Source organism: Ascaphus truei, chromosome 21 (assembly GCF_040206685.1).
Source record: "Ascaphus truei isolate aAscTru1 chromosome 21, aAscTru1.hap1, whole genome shotgun sequence".
Classification (NCBI taxonomy): Eukaryota; Metazoa; Chordata; class Amphibia; order Anura; family Ascaphidae; genus Ascaphus; species Ascaphus truei.
In genome coordinates this window covers 24,243,393-24,265,164 of record NC_134503.1, presented here as the reverse complement: position 1 = coordinate 24,265,164, position 21,772 = coordinate 24,243,393, and the positions used below count along the sequence as shown (strand labels likewise).

The 21,772-nt window shown below is 53.1% G+C and overlaps 1 protein-coding gene across 3 annotated transcripts in view; it reads right to left on the bottom strand.

Moving 5' to 3' along the window:
- NEK6 (NIMA related kinase 6) overlaps positions 1–21,772 on the bottom strand; it is a 161,457-nt gene that overhangs the window by 42,569 nt on the left and 97,116 nt on the right. For all 3 annotated transcript variants that reach the window (XM_075579376.1, XM_075579378.1, XM_075579377.1), the window contains 2 exons: positions 11,611–11,751; positions 4,228–4,290 (listed from right to left, as the gene is read on the bottom strand). In XM_075579376.1, coding sequence (XP_075435491.1) covers positions 4,228–4,290; positions 11,611–11,751 — 204 coding nt within the window. The remainder of the gene's footprint in view (positions 1–4,227; positions 4,291–11,610; positions 11,752–21,772) is intronic.

Genomic DNA, 21,772 nt, shown 5'->3' with positions numbered 1-21,772 from the left:
TGGTAAGGGAGTAAAGATGGAGCACGCAGCATTTTGCTACTGAACTTCCCGCTCTTCAGCGCGATTACGCCTAAAAAATCCTGTATTTTAATTCATTCCTTTAATATTCACATATAAAAATATTCATCTAGTAGCCCCAAAACGTGGCCTGAAATGGAGTGCCCAGGAGGGGACTGGAAAGCACTGGGAAAACGAAGACCCAGAAGATGAAGAAGATCCGCAGAACAGCGCTTCAAGAATGTTCTCCTCCATTTCCAAGACAACTGTGATAATGTCATTAGAATAAGACCACTTTTTATTTGTTAGTCTGTTGGGTGAGACACACGCTCACGCTCACCGTGTATATGTGGCAGCCCTGCGCATTGTACCGCCTTTAAATCCCAAAGGTGCAGGATTTCCCAAATAGCTGCTGTGTTGATAACATCGGTGACGATCTAAATCGCAGGTAATCGTAGTGCTGTTTGCTACAGGGGGGATAGAAGCAGCATGGAATATTCAGCATGTAACCTCTTACATGTGAAGCTGGCGTGAAGGCGGAACGTCACAAAGGTATCCTACCCCTGCCTATCAAGCCAATGGCAGATAGCACCATATAGGATGGGCGGGGGGGGGGAGAGGGATTTCCGGCATCGGACCCTAGCGATTCCAAAATCACGAGGTGAAACAGCAGCAACAGAACAATGAGATTTCTCTTGTGCCCTTTGTAAATTAACCATTTATTCACACAACTTGCAAAGAGATTAAACAGCAGCCATGTTTAAAGTAAGTGGAACGCCTTACTGTGTAGGGTCTACTACACTGTAATGTCTACAGCATTGATGTATACAGCTAGAAAACATCTGGTTAAACAGGTCACATCAGCAGAAAGAACTACGGTAGATACGAGTAAAACGGAGATTCCCAAACGTCACTACACAGGGTGACGTCCACAGTGGGAAAGTATCTTAAAGTCCCCGTCACAACACATTAAGGAAAATGACCTGGATGTGGTCTATTTGGATAGCAAGCCATGTGTAGGGGCCATTGCAAAACGAGGGGGGCTTTGAAATCCGCCCAGATACCACTCAGCTCCGGGATGTGTCGGTCTGTTTTTGTTAGGGGGACCACAAATGTTTTTGCGGAGACCACCTTGGTAGATCAGTAAAACGTCCTTCAGCTTTCTGTAGCTGCAAAAAAAACAAGCAAACAAAGGAAGAGCCAGCGTGGGATCTATCAATTAACGAGAGCTGGGCCGGGCATATCGATTTGACACGTTATTAGCTCCAAGTGCTGATGCTGACAGACGCACCAAAGCTGCCTTTATACCCCCCACTAAACCGAAAAGAGAGACCTTGAACGGTGCTGCCCCAAAGCCCCTGGGGACGACATATTCCACCTGCCCCGTGTTATCAGGAAATGCTGACACAGTGGGCCCGTTAAACGGCCACTCAGGATGACACTTAGAACTTTGATTACCGCTACTTTTGATTTGTGGAGCTATTCGGAAGCTGACTCCTGCGCGCTCGGGGGTTTGTATCAGACATAATTTATAAACGAGTACACATTAGAAAGGAATGCCCTACAGGCAGTATAACGAATGCATTCACTGCTCAATCACAACGCAAAGTGACTGCTCACACTGACTCGCCACATTTTGAGCTGTTTGATGCTGTGATTTGAGTGTTTAACCGGCATTTTTTCTCTCTGCGGGGAGCCAGGCTTTGAGCATACTTGCAAATTTCAAGTGTGAAATGTTTCAAAAATATATATATTCAGCAAAGTAATGCCCACAGGCCACTAACCGTCTTTCTGCAAGATCATTACCCAGAAAGTATTAGGAACATTTTGGAAACTCCATTTTATTATGTCAAATACTTAACAGTTTAACCCAGTTGTATTCTGGAGAATAATACACTGTGCTAGCCTCACCCAGAAAGGGACCGGTTTAAAGTGTGGCTTTTTCTCATGGGCCGCACATTTCAAAGCTTCTTGAACGCTGCATTCACCTTAAAAGTAAATAAGACCATTTCTTATCCTGTTATTATATCATCCTTTTTGTGCTAAGCTTTGAAAAGCAGGCAGTGCTCGTCCCGCTGATGCATGATATATGGACGTCCTCTCTCTCCTACTCATTCATACGGTCCCCCCCAGTACCGGGGGAAGTTCGAGTCTCATGTGTTTGGTATCCAACTGAGAGACACCATTAAAACCCTCCGACTACAACCCGGAATGTTGATCACGAGGCAAGTGTGTTCAAAGCCGCTCGACACTCACTTATCACACTACAGGTACGATGATATGAAAAGCTTCCCAGAGATCTGTGGGGAAATGGCTTGAAGATCTACAAAAGGAGAGAGCGGATTGGAACTGGGAAGAAACAGAAGCCTGCAGAGCAGTGAGAGGGTTTGTACTTCTCCCAACCTGTCACAACACCTTCCTCTGCCCAGCATGACGTCTGGATCTCAGGGAAACCTCACACAGGCTGGTTATCTTTACCCGTTTGGCGACTAACTTGCCCGTGTAGGGTGGGCCAGACTTTGCAATGCATACAAGTGCGTAGGAAATGAATGGGAGGCATAAACCCCTTTTTTTTTTGGGATATAGCTTTATATTCTGCTCCGCATGTATATTTAATATTCACACACGCAGTGTGCTCTGGATAATCTCCTCTCTCATATTGGCGTATATCTGTCTGAGCCATATCAGTGCTCCCCCAAATGATCAAAGATCCTTGCAGGAGACAAATGTAATAGGGCCTGTAAGGGAGGTGTGCAGAGGTGCGTAATGCAGACCGTTATTAAGGTGAAATGAATATAAGGCTTTATTGCCGGTTCCTTTAAATACTACCGCAAACAAAAAATAAATAAAACAACAAACATCTACCCCTGTGTAAGGGCAAACTCACTCCCCAGTCCCTCTCTGCAAGGCTGGGGGGAGCCCCTTACCCACTTATCACCCCAAAGTCTCAGCGGTACCTTAACGGAGGTGGCCCTTCAGGTCAGTGGTGTCCGGGTAGGTGTCTGCTGGAGGGTCCAGGCATAGAGGTCTGGTCCCCTTGTGTCTTGCTCTCAAAACACAGCCCTCCTCCTCCTGTCAGCTCAATTGTGAGCCAAGGAATCTCTTTCCTGTTTCTCACATCAGGCGTTTTCTAACAGTCCTAATCAGCCAGGTGGAGTCTGGTTGATTGCCTGTGTGCAATTAACCAGCACACTGCTGGATTTAGAGGCAGTTTTTCTCCAACAGTGATAAGTCCCTGTTACAGGGACATTATTGGGTTTGTATCATTAAAGGGACAGTCCCTTCTTGGCCCCCAGAGCTGATAGGAGTGACATGTTTAGTAGGTTACATGGTAGTGCTTGAGCTCTCTTTTTCTTCTTCTATTTAACTCTTTTTTTTTTTATGCCATATGAAATCATTTTTTGAAACGTTTAATGATAAATCTTTGGAGGTTTTGAATAATCCCTTTGGGGTGATAAGACTTGATCAATTTTCAAATCAACAGTTGCTTTTTTCTTTAAAGCGGAAGTATCTCTGTGATAATCTCACAGCCGGGGAGCCTGGTTCTAATCCCGGTGTCGGCTCCTTGTGACTTTGGGCAAGTCACTTTACCTCCCTGTGCCTCAGGCACAGACATTAGATTGTAAGCTCTTCAGCACAGACCCTCACAGCTCGGTATACACAGTGTATATAAGACAAAAATATCTTATATATAGGGTTTGCATAGTAATTATGAAGCTATTAGGCTGCGTCCATAGGGCAGGAGACGTCGCTCGCGCTGAAAACAAACACTAGGACGCTAATGTGTTTGTGTATAGTGCGTGCACAAGGGCGACGGGCGCTTCGCGCGACAAACAAGTTTGACTTTCCCGTGCGTCGGTTGAGTCATATGAGCGGTTCGCCCAATGAGGGAGAAGCAGCTCTGTGACGTCACGGCCGCCCCCCCCCCCGACACGCCTCCTCGTTTCCTCTGCCTGCAGGACAGGAAATCTCTCCTGCTGCAGGCGAGCGACACACCTCTCCAACGCATGCGCACGCTACCACTATGATCGCAGCCTTAGTCATAATAATTAGCAGTATTCAGCAGACCTGAAGAAAAAGAAAACTTTCATTTTGTATTAAATACTTAAATACGTTGTTTTTACTTTAAGTCACCGATTCTAAGGAACCCAATAAAATGATTGTGTTCCCATTTTTGGACAGCTCCGTGTACACTATATGCTATGAAAAGATGGATGTAAAAAGCCTTACCTTTAGGAGATCGATTTCTTTAATACAGTCTTGTCTGGCTTTGGCGTCCATCATTTCAAATATCTGTAACGGATAGAGAGCATTCACATGTAATCCTGGAACACGTCCCAGCAGAAAGCCTTCTCATTAATGGTGCTGCTTTTATTCTGCAACACATGCGGTTAAACTGGCTGTATTTGCACATTTACTGGTCCCATATTAATGGGGGAGAGGATTCTGGGTAATATGCTAGGTAGGAATGCTAGAAAAGGCTTGTGACGGTGAGGGGGTAACCAGGCCATCAATAAAGGTATTATGCCCGGCTGGTTACCTCTGAGCCATATTTGAGGTTTTAGAGTGTCAGCTCTTGAACGTGTTTGTTGTACATGAAATGCATGTGATTGTATGACAATAAAGAATGTGTGTGTTTTACCTTTCCAGGAGTGCTAACCAGTGGAGATTGAGAGGCTATGAGTTTCAAGGGAGGGGGGTTTGCGGTAAAAGTGTTGTCAGATTGTGTCTAGGTAATCGGGGACCGAGTTGCTGGCCACCCCAAAAATGTATCCGGGAATCAGGTCAGATTCCCGGGGACATGTAGACACACCACCCAAGTCAAAATCCTCCCTTGAAAACAGTTACGTGACTCTCTGCCAGGTTTCCCTGCTTCAGCACAGATCAGAAAGGTAAATGGGGGCATAGTGATGTGTGTATCCCGGGTACAGTCAGGGGTCCCTAGGTTAGTGGGGTTCCACAGTATATGCCCAAATCACCCGGACCCGGTATAGGGGTGCCGGGGTGCTCCAACCATCGATACGGTTGCGAGGTTGTTTTTAGTCTAAGTCCAGATTTCAATGTATTTTGAATGTAGCCCTGAAAATGAACCTAAGCGTTATTTCGTTCTACTTAGAAACACGTTTCGTTATAGGAAGGGCTAGGACTACTGAAAATGAACGTGCGCGTCTTCTCGGTCAATACCTCTAACTAAAGGACTTAGGAGAAAAACGTGAACATATTTGTATTAACATGGTGTTTAAAGGGAAATGCACAGTATATGAGCTGGGGACATCCAGGTCCGTGGTTCCGAGAGACCATGTGGCTACCATGAATGGCGGCCCTGGACCACCATTTGCCCCAAGCCAGACTGTGAGGAGCCTAACTCAGCAGGTGGCTTCTGACTGACCAGGGGACAGAGGTGACAAGTTGGCGCATGCCCTTGTCAGAATCCAAATCAGTGCTTGCCTGGCTTGGATAGATTGGCAACGCTCTGATTGGCTGGTAAGGATTTCTCCCACGCTCGGATTGGCTGGAGTATTTCATGAATTAAATATTATAAGAAATCCTGCAGCCAATCCGGTGTGGAGATACTCTAAGACTTCGAGCGCCAAGACAGCAGCGGCAAATTTGAAATCACCAAAAGATGCTCTTGGACAAAGACACGAGCCGGCTTCAGACACTTCAAAGCAAGACATTTTCGAAGTGCCCCTTTTCAGAGCCAAGTTCTCAGAATAGAGCGTAGTGGCCGCGGCTGGAACTGCAAGCCGAAAAGAGTACCAGGACGTTTGGTACTATAGGATCTCCCGGTCAAGGGATTTCGGTGTCTCCGGAGTGGTCTGGAACATCATGCCGATTTGGGTTCCAGGACACTTCGGGTTAAGTCCCGGTCAACTACAAACTTTGTTTTATGTACTGTAGAAGCTAGGAAAGTCTAGGTTTTTTTTGCCCAGACCCCCAGTAAATCTGTAATTCTATTGTATTTTTGTAATCCACGTCTGTTTCAATGGAATAAATGACAATTTGTTTTACTATCTGGTTTTGCTCGGTGATATGATCCCAGTATAAAGGTGTAAAAGCCTGGTCTCCCGTGACAAGGCTGTCTGCAGGGAGAGAGGATCCTGGGTAATATTCTAGGTAGGATTGCAAGAAAAGGCTGTCTGCGGGGGAGAGGATCCTGGGTAATATGATAGGTAGGATTGTTATTAAAGGTTGCTGCAGGGAGAGGATCCTGGGTAATATGCTGCGGGGGAGAGGATGCTGGGTAATATGCTAGGTAGGATTGCTATTAAAGGCTGCTGCGGGGAGAGGATCCTGGGTAATATGCTGCAGGGGGAGAGGATCCTGGGTAATATGCTGCGGGGGAGAGGATGCTGGGTAATGTGCTAAGTAGGATTGCTATTAAAGGCTGCTGCGGGGGGGAGGATCCTGGGTAATATGCTGCGGGGGAGAGGATCCTGGGTAATATGCCATGTAGGATTGCTATTAAAGGCTGCTGCAGGGAGAGGATCCTGGGTAATATGCTGTGGGGGGGAGGATCCTGGGTAATATGCTGCGGGGGAGAGGATCCTGGGTAATATGCTGCGGGGGGGGGGAGGTTCCTGGGTAATATGCTGCAGGGGGAGAGGATCCTGGTTAATGTGCTAGGTAGGATTGTTATTAAAGGCTGCTGCGGGGGAGAGGATCCTGGGTAATATGCTGCGTGGGAGAGGATCCTGGGTAATATGCTAGGTAGGATTGCTATTAAAGGCTGCTGCGGGGAGAGGATCCTGGGTAATATGCTGCGGGGAGAGGATCCTGGGTAATATGCTGCAGGGGGAGAGGATCCTGGGTAATATGCTAGGTAGGATTGCTATTAAAGGCTGCTGCGGGGGAGAGGATCCTGGGTAATATGCTGCAGGGGGAGAGGATCCTGGGTAATATGCTGCGGGGGAGAGGATCCTGGGTAATATGCTAGGTAGGATTGCTATTAAAGGCTGTCTGCGGGGGAGAGGATCCTGGGTAATATGCTGCAGGGGGAGAGAATCCTGGGTAATATGCTGCGGAGGAGAGGATCCTGGGTAATATGCTGCGGGGAGAGGATCCTGGGTAATATGCTGCAGGGGGAGAGGATCCTGGGTAATATGCTAAGTAGGATTGCTATTAAAGGCTGCTGCGGAGGAGAGGATCCGGGGTAATATGCTGCGGGGGAGAGGATCCTGGGTAATATGCTAGGTAGGATTGTTATTAAAGGCTGCAGCGGGGGAGAGGATCCTGGGTAATATGCTGCGGGGGAGAGGATCCTGGGTAATATGCTGCAGGGGGAGAGGATCCTGGGTCATATGCTAGGTAGGATTGCTATTAAAGGCTGCTGCGGGGGAAGAGGATCCTGGGTAATATGCTGCGGGGAGAGGATCCTGGGTAATATGCTGCGGGGGAGAGGATCCTGGGTAATATGCTGCGGGGGAGAGGATCCTGGGTAATGTGCTGCAGGGGGAGAGGATCCTGGGTAATATGCTGCAGGGGGAGAGGATCCTGGGTAATATACTAGGTAGGATTGCTATTAAATGCTGCTGCAGGGGGAGAGGATCCTGGGTAATATGCGGCGGGGGAGAGGATCCTGGGTAATATGCTAGGTAGGATTACTATTAAAGGCTGCTGCGGGGGAGAGGATCCTGGGTAATATGCTGCAGGGAGAGGATCCTGGGTAATATGCTAGGTAGGATTGCTATTAAAGGCTGCTGCGAGGGAGAGGATCCTGGGTAATATGCTGCGGGGGAGAGGATCCTGGGTAATATGCTGCGGGGGAGAGGATCCTGGGTAATATGCTGCGGGGGAGAGGATCCTGGGTAATATGCTGCAGGGGGAGAGGATCCTGGGTAATATGCTTCAGGGAGAGGCTCCTGGGTAATATGCTAGGTAGGATTGCTATTAAAGGCTGCTGCGGGGGAGAGGATCCTGGGTAATATACTAGGTAGGATTGCTATTAAAAGCTGTCTGCAGGGGGAGAGGAGCCTGGGTAATATGCTGCAGGGGGAGAGGATCCCGGGTAATATGCTAGGTAGGATTGCTATTAAAGGCTGCTGCGGGGGAGAGGATCCTGGGTAATATGCTGCAGGGGAGAGAGGATCCTGGGTAATATGCTGCTGGGGACAGGATCCTGGGTAATATGCTGCAGGGGGAGAGGATCCTGGGTAATATGCTGCAGGGGGAGAGGATCCTGGGTAATATGCTGCGGGGCGAGGATCCTGGGTAATATGCTGCGGGGGAGAGGATCCTGGGTAATATGCTAGGTAGGATTGCTATTAAAGGCTGCTGCGGGGGAGAGGATCCTGGGTAATATGCTAGGTAGGATTGCTATTAAAGACTGCTGCGGGGAGAGGATCCTGGGTAATATGCTGCGGGGGAGAGGATCCTGGGTAATATGCTAGGTAGGATTGCTATTAAAGGCTGCTGCGGGGGAGAGGATCCTGGGTAATATGCTGCGGGGGAGAGGATCCTGGGTAATATGCTAGGTAGGACTGCTATTAAAGGCTGCTGCAGGGAGGGGATCCTGGGTAATATGCTGCGGAGAGAGGATCCTGGGTAATATGCTGCAGGGGGTGAGGATCCTGGGTAATATGCTGCGGGGGAGAGGATCCTGGGTAACATGCCGCAGGGAGAGGATCCTGGGTAATATGCTGCGGGGAGAGGATCCTGGGTAATATGCTGCGGGGGAGAGAATGCTGGGTAATATGCTAGGTAGGATTGTTATTAAAGGCTGCTGCGGGGGAGAGGATCCTGGGTAATATGCTGCGGGGGAGAGGATCTTGGGTAATATGCTGCATGGGGAGGATCCTGGGTAATATACTAGGTAGGATTGTTATTAAAGGCTGCTGCGGGGGAGAGGATCCTGGGTAATGTGCTGCAGGGGAGAGGATCCTGGGTAATATACTAGGTAGGATTGCTATTAAAGGCTGCTGCGGGGAGAGGATCCTGGGCAATATGCTGTGGGGGAGAGGATCCTGGGTAATATGCTGCGGGGGAGAGGATCCTGGGTACTGTGCTGCAGGGGAGAGGATCCTGGGTAATATACTAGGTAGGATTGCTATTAAAGGCTGCTGCGGGGAGAGGATCCTGGGTAATATGCTGCGGGGGAGAGGATCCTGGGTAATATGCTGCAGGGGGAGAGGATCCTGGGTAATATACTAGGTAGGATTGTTATTAAAGGCTACTGCGGGGAGAGGATCCTGGGTAATATGCTGCAGGGGGGAGGATCCTGGGTAATATGCTGCAGGGGAGAGGATCCTGGGTAATATGCTGCGGGGGAGAGGATCCTGGGTAATATGCTGCGGGGGAGAGGATCCTGGGTAATATGCTGCGGGGGAGAGGATCCTGGGTAATATGCTGCGGGGGAGAGGATCCTGGGTAATATGCTAGGTAGGATTGCTATTAAACGCTGCTGCAGGGGGGAGGATCCTGGGTAATATGCTGCAGGGGAGAGGATCCTGGGTAATATGCTAGGTAGGATTGCTATTAAAGGCTGCTGCAGGGGGGAGGATCCTGGGTAATATGCTGCAGGGGGAGAGGATCCTGGGTAATATGCTGCAGGGGGAGAGGATCCTGGGTAATATGCTGCGGGGGAGAGGATCCTGGGTAATATACTAGGTAGGATTGCTATTAATTAAAGGCTGCTGCAGGGAGAGGATCCTGTGTAATATGCTGCGGGGGAGAGAATCCTGGGTAATATGCTGCAGGGGGAGAGGATCCTGGGTAATATGCTGCGGGGAGAGGATCCCTGGTAATATGCTGCGGGGGAGAGAATCCTGGGTAATATGCTGCGGGGGAGAGGATCCTGGGTAATATGCTGCGGGGGAGAGGATCCTGGGTAATATGCTGCAGGGAGAGGCTCCTGGGTAATATGCTGCGGGGGAGAGGATCCTGGGAAATATGCTGCGGGGGAGAGGATCCTGGGTAATATGCTGCAGGGAGAGGCTCCTGGGTAATATGCTGCGGGGGAGAGGTTCCTGTGTAATATGCTGCGGGGGAGAGAATCCTGGGTAATATGCTGCAGGGGGAGAGGATCCTGGGTAATATGCTGCGGGGAGAGGATCCTGGGAAATATGCTGCGGGGGAGAGGATCCTGTGTAATATGCTGCGGGGGAGAGGATCCTGGGTAATATGCTGCGGGGGAGAGGATCCTGGGTAATATGCTGCAGGGAGAGGCTCCTGGGTAATATGCTGCGGGGAGAGGATCCTGGGTAATATGCTGCGGGGGAGAGGATCCTGGGTAATATGCTGCAGGGAGAGGCTCCTGGGTAATATGCTGCGGGGGAGAGGATCCTGGGTAATATGCTGCGGGGGAGAGGATCCTGGGTAATATGCTGCAGGGAGAGGCTCCTGGGTAATATGCTGCGGGGGAGAGGATCCTGTGTAATATGCTGCGGGGGAGAGGATCCTGGGTAATATGCTGCGGGGGAGAGGATCCTGGGTAATATGCTGCAGGGAGAGGCTCCTGGGTAATATGCTGCGGGGGAGAGGATCCTGGGTAATATGCTGCGGGGGAGAGGATCCTGGGTAATATGCTGCAGGGAGAGGCTCCTGGGTAATATGCTGCGGGGGAGAGGATCCTGGGTAATATGCTGCGGGGGAGAGGATCCTGGGTAATATGCTGCAGGGAGAGGCTCCTGGGTAATATGCTGCATCGGATTTTACCCACATTACCGGGAAGTGAAAACAGTTTACAAACTCCTCATATGGGAAGAACAGAAGTCAGGAGTGGACAACTCCAGTCCAGAGGGGCCACCAACAGTTCAGACTTTAAGTGTATTCCTGCTTCAGCACAGGTGGCTGAAGTTGTGCTTAAATCAGGAATGTCCTTATAACCAGTTAGTGGCCTGTGAGGACTGGAGATGCCCACCCCTGACTTGGGTCATCGCGACGAGCAGCATTTGTACCTTGTAGTGGGACGGGTGGAATAGAGGAATGAATCTCTGTCCTGTCAGCAACTAGATTATTTAGTTATTAGACGTTTCTGCATAGAAGGGTGTCCTGGAAGTCTTTATAGTGGAAGAACCTCCGTTTTGACCCCGTGTCAGGGTTCTAATGCTAGTATAGAGGAACATTTGCGGGGCTCATTAAATATGGCGGCCCTTGTGAATTGTTTCTTTGCCCAAATATCCTTTATAATCTTGGAGATTAATTATGTGTCCAAGGTCACAAGCGGTCACTGGGTCTCAATGGAGGTTCTTCCACTGCAAAGACCTCTAGGATACCCTTCTATGCAGAATAGTTTAATATACATGGAGATTTAGCAGAATAAATAATCTAGTTAATGACAGGGCAGACACACTTTTGGTGTGTCTGTGTGTCTGTGTGTCTGTGTGTCTGTGTGTCTGTGTGTCTGTGTGTCTGTGTGTCTGTGTGTCTGTGTGTCTGTGTGTCTGTGTGTCTGTGTGTCTGTGTGTCTGTGTGTCTATATATAAACAAGTGTGCAAAATTACAAAAAAAGAAATGCCTTCTTTGAAAGCAACCTTTTTGATGTTATTTTTTACAGCATCCTCGGGAAAGGTGCTTTGTTCTGTTATGATGCAGATAAGAACAGGAACTGTGTAGTCAAATAACCATTAAATGTAACTCACAACGATCATTGAAACACTAAGCCCTGGCAGTTACCTGGACTTTCTTCAGCGCCACTGGCTTTCGGTCCAGGTGGCAGTTCGCTCTGTAAACTTCACTGAACTGTCCCCGCCCGATCTTTTTCTCTATTTTGAAGTCTGCCAAGTTGCACCGGTAGGGGTACGATGTCATGTGTCTCTGTTAAAACAAGAACACAACAGCAGCAAAGCCATTGGGTCAAATGTGAAGTACAGGTTATTAAACATTGTACAGGCGTAGCCCACGGCTTCCCACAGACAGCCAAAAGCACGGTGTGGGCGGAAATTTGGATTTAACGTATCGTGTTACCAATAACATCAAAAGACGATGAACCAGTGACCCCAAAAACGAGAGCCTCTCCAAACCTGCCATTGACAAAGCACCGACTTGACGCGAAATGCGTCAGGCGGGGAGAGGCTCTCGCTTTGGGGGTTATTGACTCATCATCTTTAGATTTATTTGCAACAACAAATGACAAGACTTATTATTTTGCACAAACCAGCTTATTGTGGTGGTATGCGACACTGTTCCTGCGCACTGCGTCCATGATTCCTGCCGTTTTGGAGCCCGCACGCTGAACATTTATCCGCTGCGCATTGGACACATTCTATGAAAATGGAGGACCGAATGAGCACCGGAGTTGCGAGTCTGCTACAGAACATTTTCAAAGAGTTTACTAGCTGCAAGTACCCGGCGTTGCTCGGGAATTCTAAGAAACCAACCTCATCCCTCCCCTCCTCCTCTCACCCCTTCCCTCTCTCCCTCACCCTCATCCCTCCCCCGCGCATCAGTTTCCTTTAACACCTTAAGATGCCCCCAATTTTTTCCGCTTCTCTCCCCTTCTCTTTCCTTCTTTGTCTGCTTTCTGTGTAAACTTCATAGCTATCCAACTCTCCTTATCTGCCACCAGGCTATGTGCATGATGTCACCAGTATGATGTCACATGCCAGATAACTTACCAGGTACAACACCCGGTGGCTGACTTGCTTAGAGAAATTGTAATAACTCATAGAAATAGAATGTATCCAATTGTACCCAAACACAGGCACAAACCTGCTCTTTCATCTCAGGAACCATCATACAGAATGTGGTTACGATAACTTAAGAGGCGTCCAAATATACAGCGAGCAGACAGACAGGCAACTTTCTATAATATACTGTAGATTGAGGAAAAAAACTAGAAAGGACCTTGAGTTGTGAGAAAAACAATTGCTAGTTCTAGGGATTCACTGGGAATGTAAATTCAATGGTAAGTTAATGAGAAAGCAGGAGGCTGAATGACCGGATTTAATTATGTTTATAATACTGTAGCAATGAAAAGGCGCACAACACGTGCAAAATATGCTGACGGGGAAACAAACGCACAGGAAATCAGTCTCATTTTATGGTCTGTCCATTGGCTCCTTAAAACCAAACATCATATAATACACATTTAATAAGTAGAGAGTAAACAAGTCATATCCTCCAAGTGGAAGCAATGGATCATTTATCACCATCTCAAAAACCCTCACACACTTCTGTGGAGAGAAAAGGCATATTAAAAAGTATGGCTAGCAATGGTTGTCTCTCTGCTTAGGATTCAGTAGCTGCCACTTTGTCATTCTAGCCATGTCTCAGATAAGAAGTAAAACCAGTCTCGTTTCCTAAGAACGCACTATCACAAAGAAAAGAAACTGCACCGGAAAGCAATCGTGTCAAACGTTCAATCTAATGACTGTGAAACATTATTACCTCGTCATACATCGTCCCTATTCCAGAACATCTGAATTTAAACAGGTCAGAGAGACTTGTACATCTTGGAAACCATTAGGACTGTTCTGTAAACCGCCTGTAACCATTGTAGTGCTGATGTGACAATTTGAAACAACGCATAACTTAATATAAGTGTATCATTTTTATGTATATGTTTTGTATATACAGTACATTTAAATTATTTTTACTGCCTTTAAGGTATAATAACACTACCGTACACACACATTATATATGCAGACACACACGCATTATATATATATATATATATGCAGAGACACAATGTTGGACTGTCTATGCGAGATCTTTATTATGGATTATGTTATGAGACGTTGTCAATTTTCATCAAACTCTGTTCTTACATTTTTCTGAAATCCGTGAGGAAACTGTGTTGATTTTTGGCATTTCAAAAAATACAGAACTAATTGTTATGAAACTTGGTGGAAAAAATAGCTCTGAGATCACTACAATAGCGTCAGGTTTCATCTAAATCTGAGATTTCATTTCCCCCCCAAAAGTTATAAACAATTCAGGACGAGGCAGGGTACCTGATGTCATAACATTGATGCCTCTATGTTACACATCTCAACATCCTCCCGGCCCATCCACATCCCAACATCCTCTCGACCCCTCCACATCCCAACATCCTCCCGGCCCCTCCACATCCCAACATCCTCCCGGCCCCTCCACATCCCAACATCCTCCCGGCCCCTCCACATCCCAACATCCTCCCGGCCCCTCCACATCCCAACATCCTCCCGACCCATCCACATCCCAACATCCTCCCGGCCCATCCACATCCCAACATCCTCCCAACCCCTCCACATCCCAACATCCTCCCAGCCCATCCACATCCCAACATCCTCCCGGCCCCTCCACATCCCAACATCCTCCCGGCCCCTCCACATCCCAACATCCTCCCGGCCCCTCCACATCCCAACATCCTCCCGACCCCTCCACATCCCAACATCCTCTCGACCCCTCCACATCCCAACATCCTCTCGACCCCTCCACATCCCAACATCCTCCCGGCCCCTCCACATCCCAACATCCTCCCGACCCCTCCACATCCCAACATCCTCCCGGCCCCTCCACATCCCAACATCCTCACGGCCCCTCCCCATCCCAACATCCTCCCGACCCCTCCACATCCCAACATCCTCCCGGCCCATCCATATCCCAACATCCTTCCGGACCCTCCACATCCCAACATCCTCCAGACCCCTCCACATCTCAACATCCTCCCGGCCCATCCATATCCCAACATCCTTCCGGACCCTCCACATCCCAACATCCTCCAGACCCCTCCACATCCCAACATCCTCCCGACCCAGCCACATCCCAACATCCTCCCGGCCCATCCACATCCCAACATCCTCCCGACCCCTCCACATCCCAACATCCTCCCGACCCCTCCTCATCCCAACATCCTCCCGGCCCATCCACATCCCAACATCCTCCCGGCCCCTCCTCATCCCAACATCCTCCCGGCCCATCCACATCCCAACATCCTCCCGGCCCCTCCACATCCCAACATCCTCCCGACCCATCCACATCCCAACATCCTCCCGACCCCTCCTCGTCCCAACATCCTCCAGGGCCCTCCACATCCCAACATCCTCCAGACCCTTCCACATCCCAACATCCTCCTGGCCCCTCCACATCCCAACATCCTCTCGACCCCTCCACATCCCAACATCCTCCCGACCCCTCCGTATCCCAACATCCTCCTGACCCCTCCCCATCCCAACATCATCCCGGCCCCTCCACATCCCAACAACCTCCCGGCTCATCCACATCCCAACATCCTCCCGACCCCTCCACATCCCAACATCCTCTCGACCCCTCCACATCCCAACATCCTCCCGACCCCTCCACATCCCAACATCCTCTCGACCCCTCCACATCCCAACATCTTCCAGACCCTTCACCATCCCAACATCCTCCCGGCCCCTCCACATCCCAACATCCTCTCGACCCCTCCACATCCCAAAATCCTCCCGGCCCATCCACATCCCAACATCCTCCCGGACCCTCCACATCCCAACATCCTCCCGGCCCCTCCCCATCCCAACATCCTCCAGACCCCTCCACATCCCAACATCCTCCAGACCCCTCCACATCCCAACATCCTCCCGGCCCATCCACATCCCAACATCCTCCCGACCCCTCCCCATCCCAACATCCTCCCGGCCCCTCCCCATCCCAACATCCTCCCGACCCTTCCACATCCCAACATCCTCCCGGCCCCTCCACATCCCAACATCCTCCCGGCCCATCCACATCCCAACATCCTCCCGGCCCCTCCCCATCCCAACATCCTCCCGACCCCTCCACATCCCAACATCCTCCCGACCCCTCCTCGTCCCAACATCCTCCCGACCCCTCCTCGTCCCAACATCCTCCAGGGCCCTCCACATCCCAACATCCTCCAGACCCTTCCACATCCCAACATCCTCCTGGCCCCTCCACATCCAAACATCCTCCCGGCCCCTCCACATCCCAACATCCTCCCGACCCCTCCTCGTCCCAACATCCTCCCGACCCCTCCTCGTCCCAACATCCTCCAGGGCCCTCCACATCCCAACATCCTCCAGACCCTTCCACATCCCAACATCCTCCTGGCCCCTCCACATCCCAACATCCTCTCGACCCCTCCGTATCCCAACATCCTCCTGACCCCTCCCCATCCCAACATCATCCCGGCCCCTCCACATCCCAACAACCTCCCGGCTCATCCACATCCCAACATCCTCCCGACCCCTCCCCATCCCAACATCCTTCCGACCCCTCCCCATCCCAACATCCTCCCGGCCCCTCCACATCCCAACATCCTCCCGGCCCCTCCACATCCCAACATCCTCCCGACCCCTCCGTATCCCAACATCCTCCTGACCCCTCCCCATCCCAACATCATCCCGGCCCCTCCACATCCCAACAACCTCCCGGCTCATCCACATCCCAACATCCTCCCGACCCCTCCCCATCCCAACATCCTTCCGACCCCTCCCCATCCCAACATCCTCCCGGCCCCTCCACATCCCAACATCCTCCCGGCCCCTCCACATCCCAACATCCTCCCGGCCCCTCCACATCCCAACATCCTCCCGGCCCCTCCACATCCCAACATCCTCCCGGCCCCTCCACATCCCAACATCCTCCTGACCCCTCCTCGTCCCAACATCCTCCAGGCCGTTCCACATCCCAACATCCTCCCGACCCCTCCCCATCCCAACATCCTCCCGACCCCTCCCCATCCCAACATCCTCCCGACCCCTCCACATCCCAACATCCTCCCGACCCCTCCTCGTCCCAACATCCTCCAGGGCCCTCCACATCCCAACATCCTCCTGGCCCCTCCACATCCCAACATCCTCCCGGCCCCTCCACATCCCAACATCCTCCTGACCCCTCCTCGTCCCAACATCCTCCAGGCCGTTCCACATCCCAACATCCTCCCGACCCCTCCCCATCCCAACATCCTCCCGACCCCTCCCCATCCCAACATCCTCCCGACCCCTCCACATCCCAACATCCTCCCGACCCCTCCTCGTCCCAACATCCTCCAGGGCCCTCCACATCCCAACATCCTCCAGACCCTTCCACATCCCAACATCCTCCTGGCCCCTCCACATCCCAACATCCTCTCGACCCCTCCACATCCCAACATCCTCCCGACCCCTCCCCATCCCAACATCCTCCCGACCCCTCCCCATCCCAACAACCTCCCGGCCCCTCCACATCCCAACATCCTCCCGGCTCAACCACATCCCAACATCCTCCCGACCCCTCCCCATCCCAACATCCTCCCGACCCCTCCCCATCCCAACATCCTCCCGGCTCATCCACATCCCAACATCCTCCCGGCCCCTCCACATCCCAACATCCTCCCGGCTCATCCACATCCCAACATCCTCCCGGCCCCTCCACATCCCAACATCCTCCCGGCTCATCCACATCCCAACATCCTCCCGGCCCCTCCACATCCGAACATCCTCCCGGCCCCTCCACATCCCAACATCCTCCCGGCCCCTCCACATCCCAACATCCTCCCGGCCCCTCCACATCCCAACATCCTCCCGACCCCTCCACATCCCAACATCCTCCCAACCCCTCCACATCCCAACATCCTCGCGGACCATCCACATCCCAACATCCTCCCGGCCCCTCCCCATCCCAACATCCTCCAGGCCCCTCCACATCCCAACATCCTCCCGACCCTTCCACATCCCAACATCCTCCCGACCCATCCACATCCCAACATCCTCCCGACCCATCCACATCCCAACATCCTCCCGGCCCCTCCACATCCCAACATCCTCCCGACCCTTCCACATCCCAACATCCTCCCGGCCCCTCCACACCCCAACATCCTCCCGACCCTTCCACATCCCAACATCCTCCCGGCCCCTCCACATCCCAACATCCTCCAGGCCCCTCCCCATCCCAACATCCTCCCGGCCCCTCCACATCACAACATCCTCCCGGCCCCTCCACATCACAACATCCTCCCGGCCCCTCCACATCCCAACATCCTCCCGACCCTTCCACATCCCAACATCCTCCCGGCCCCTCCACATCCCAACATCCTCCCGGCCCCTCCACATGCCAACATCCTCCCGATCCTTCCACATCCCAACATCCTCCCGGCCCCTCCTCGTCCCAACATCCTCCCGACCCTTCCACATCCCAACATCCTCCCGGCCCCTCCACATCCCAACATCCTCCCGGCCCCTCCCCATCCCAACATCCTCCCGACCCATCCACATCCCAACATCCACAATGCCCTTCCACATCCCAACATCCTCCCGACCCCTCCACATCCCAACATCCTCCCGACCCCTCCACATCCCAACATCCTTCCGACCCCTCCACATCCCAACATCCTCCCGGCCCCTCCACATCCCAACATCCTCCCGACCCCTCCACATCCCAACATCCTCCCGGCCCCTCCACATGCCAACATCCTCCCGATCCTTCCACATCCCAACATCCTCCCGGCCCCTCCTCGTCCCAACATCCTCCCGACCCTTCCACATCCCAACATCCTCCCGGCCCCTCCACATCCCAACATCCTCCCGGCCCCTCCCCATCCCAACATCCTCCCGACCCATCCACATCCCAACATCCACAATGCCCTTCCACATCCCAACATCCTCCCGACCCCTCCACATCCCAACATCCTCCCGACCCCTCCACATCCCAACATCCTTCCGACCCCTCCACATCCCAACATCCTCCCGGCCCCTCCACATCCCAACATCCTCCCGATCCTTCCACATCCCAACATCCTCCCGACCCCTCCACATCCCAACATCCTTCCGACCCCTCCACATCCCAACATCCTCCCGACCCCTCCTCATCCCAACATCCTCCAGGCCCCTCCCCATCCCAACATCCTCCCGGCCCCTCCACATCACAACATCCTCCCGACCCTTCCATATCCCAACATCCTCCCGACCCATCCACATCCCAACATCCACAATGCCCCTCCACATCCCAACATCCTCCCGACCCTTCCACATCCCAACATCCTCCCGACCCCTCCACATCCCAACATCCTCCCGGCCGATCCACATCCCAACATCCTCCCGGCCCATCCACATCCCAACATCCTCCCGACCCCTCCACATCCCAACATCCTTCCGACCCCTCCACATCCCAACCCCTCCACATCCCAACATCCTCCCGGCCCCTCCACATCCCAACATCCTCCCGACCCCTCCACATCCCAACATCCTCCCGGCCCATCCACAGCCCAACATCCTCCCGACCCCTCCACATCCCAACATCCTCCCGACCCCTCCACATCCCAACATCCTCCCGACCCCTCCACATCCCAACATCCTCCCGACCCCTCCACATCCCAACATCCTCCCGGCCCCTCCCCATCCCAACATCCTGAAAAATTCTGAAAATCTGCCCGGTTACCGATGCTTCTCCTCGTATTGGTAAAACATCCTCCCGACCCATCCACATCCCAACATCCTCCCGGCCCCTTCCCATCCCAACATCCTCCCATCCCAACATCCTCCCGGCCCCTCCACATCCCAACATCCTCCCAGCCCATCCACATCCCAACATCCTCCCGGCCTCTCCACATCCCAACATCCTCCCGGCCCCTCCACATCTCAACATCCTCCCGGCCCATCCATATCCCAACATCCTTCCGGCCTATCCACATCCTCCCGGCCCATCCATATCCCAACATCCTTCCGGCCTATCCACATCCTCCCGGCCCATTCACATCCCAACATCCTCCCGGCCCATCCACATCCCAACATCCTCCCAGCCCATCCAACCAGCTTTTAACGCGGCTCTTCACCTTCCACGAGAACCATGAGGTTGGTTATAGCACTGGCGATTTTCTCATCACTCCAACAAGTATTCTGAAAATCTGCCCGGTTACCGATGCTTCTCCTCGTATTGGTAAAACATCCTCCCGACCCATCCACATCCCAACATCCTCCCGGCCCCTTCCCATCCCAACATCCTCCCGGCCCCTCCACATCCCAACATCCTCCCAGCCCATCCACATCCCAACATCCTCCCGGCCCCTCCACATCCCAACATCCTCCCGGCCCCTCCACATCTCAACATCCTCCCGGCCCATCCATATCCCAACATCCTTCCGGCCTATCCACATCCTCCCGGCCCATCCACATCCCAACATCCTCCCGGCCCCTCCACATCCCAACATCCTCCCGGCCCCTCCACATCCCAACATCCTCCAGACCCTTCCACATCCCAACATCCTCCTGGCCCCTCCACATCCAAACATCCTCCCGGCCCCTCCACATCCCAACATCCTCCCGACCCCTCCTCGTCCCAACATCCTCCCGACCCCTCCTCGTCCCAACATCCTCCAGGGCCCTCCACATCCCAACATCCTCCAGACCCTTCCGCATCCCAACATCCTCCTGGCCCCTCCACATCCCAACATCCTCTCGACCCCTCCACATCCCAACATCCTCCCGACCCCTCCGTATCCCAACATCCTCCTGACCCCTCCCCATCCCAACATCATCCCGGCCCCTCCACATCCCAACAACCTCCCGGCTCATCCACATCCCAACATCCTCCCGACCCCTCCCCATCCCAACATCCTTCCGACCCCTCCCCATCCCAACATCCTCCCGGCCCCTCCACATCCCAACATCCTCCCGGCCCCTCCACATCCCAACATCCTCCCGACCCTTCCACATCCCAACATCCTCCCGGCCCCTCCACATCCCAACATCCTCCCGGCCCCTCCACATCCCAACATCCTCCCGACCCCTCCACATCCCAACATCCTCCTGACCCCTCCTCGTCCCAACATCCTCCAGGCCGTTCCACATCCCAACATCCTCCCGACCCCTCCCCATCCCAACATCCTCCCGACCCCTCCCCATCCCAACATCCTCCCGACCCCTCCACATCCCAACATCCTCCCGACCCCTCCTCGTCCCAACATCCTCCAGGGCCCTCCACATCCCAACATCCTCCAGACCCTTCCACATCCCAACATCCTCCCGGCCCCTCCACATCCCAACATCCTCTCGACCCCTCCACATCCCAACATCCTCCCGACCCCTCCCCATCCCAACATCCTCCCGACCCCTCCCCATCCCAACAACCTCCCGGCCCCTCCACATCCCAACATCCTCCCGGCTCAACCACATCCCAACATCCTCCCGACCCCTCCCCATCCCAACATCCTCCCGGCCCCTCCACATCCCAACATCCTCCCGGCCCCTCCACATCCCAACATCCTCCCGGCCCCTCCACATCCCAACATCCTCCCGACCCCTCCACATCCCAACATCCTCCCGGCCCCTCCACATCCCAACATCCTCCCGGCTCATCCACATCCCAACATCCTCCCGGCCCCTCCACATCCGAACATCCTCCCGGCCCCTCCACATCCCAACATCCTCCCGGCCCCTCCACATCCCAACATCCTCCCGGCCCCTCCACATCCCAACATCCTCCCGACCCCTCCACATCCCAACATCCTCCCAACCCCTCCACATCCCAACATCCTCGCGGACCATCCACATCCCAACATCCTCCCGGCCCCTCCCCATCCCAACATCCTCCAGGCCCCTCCACATCCCAACATCCTCCCGACCCTTCCACATCCCAACATCCTCCCGACCCATCCACATCCCAACATCCTCCCGACCCATCCACATCCCAACATCCTCCCGGCCCCTCCACATCCCAACATCCTCCCGACCCTTCCACATCCCAACATCCTCCCGGCCCCTCCACACCCCAACATCCTCCCGACCCTTCCACATCCCAACATCCTCCCGGCCCCTCCACATCCCAACATCCTCCAGGCCCCTCCCCATCCCAACATCCTCCCGGCCCCTCCACATCACAACATCCTCCCGGCCCCTCCACATCCCAACATCCTCCCGACCCTTCCACATCCCAACATCCT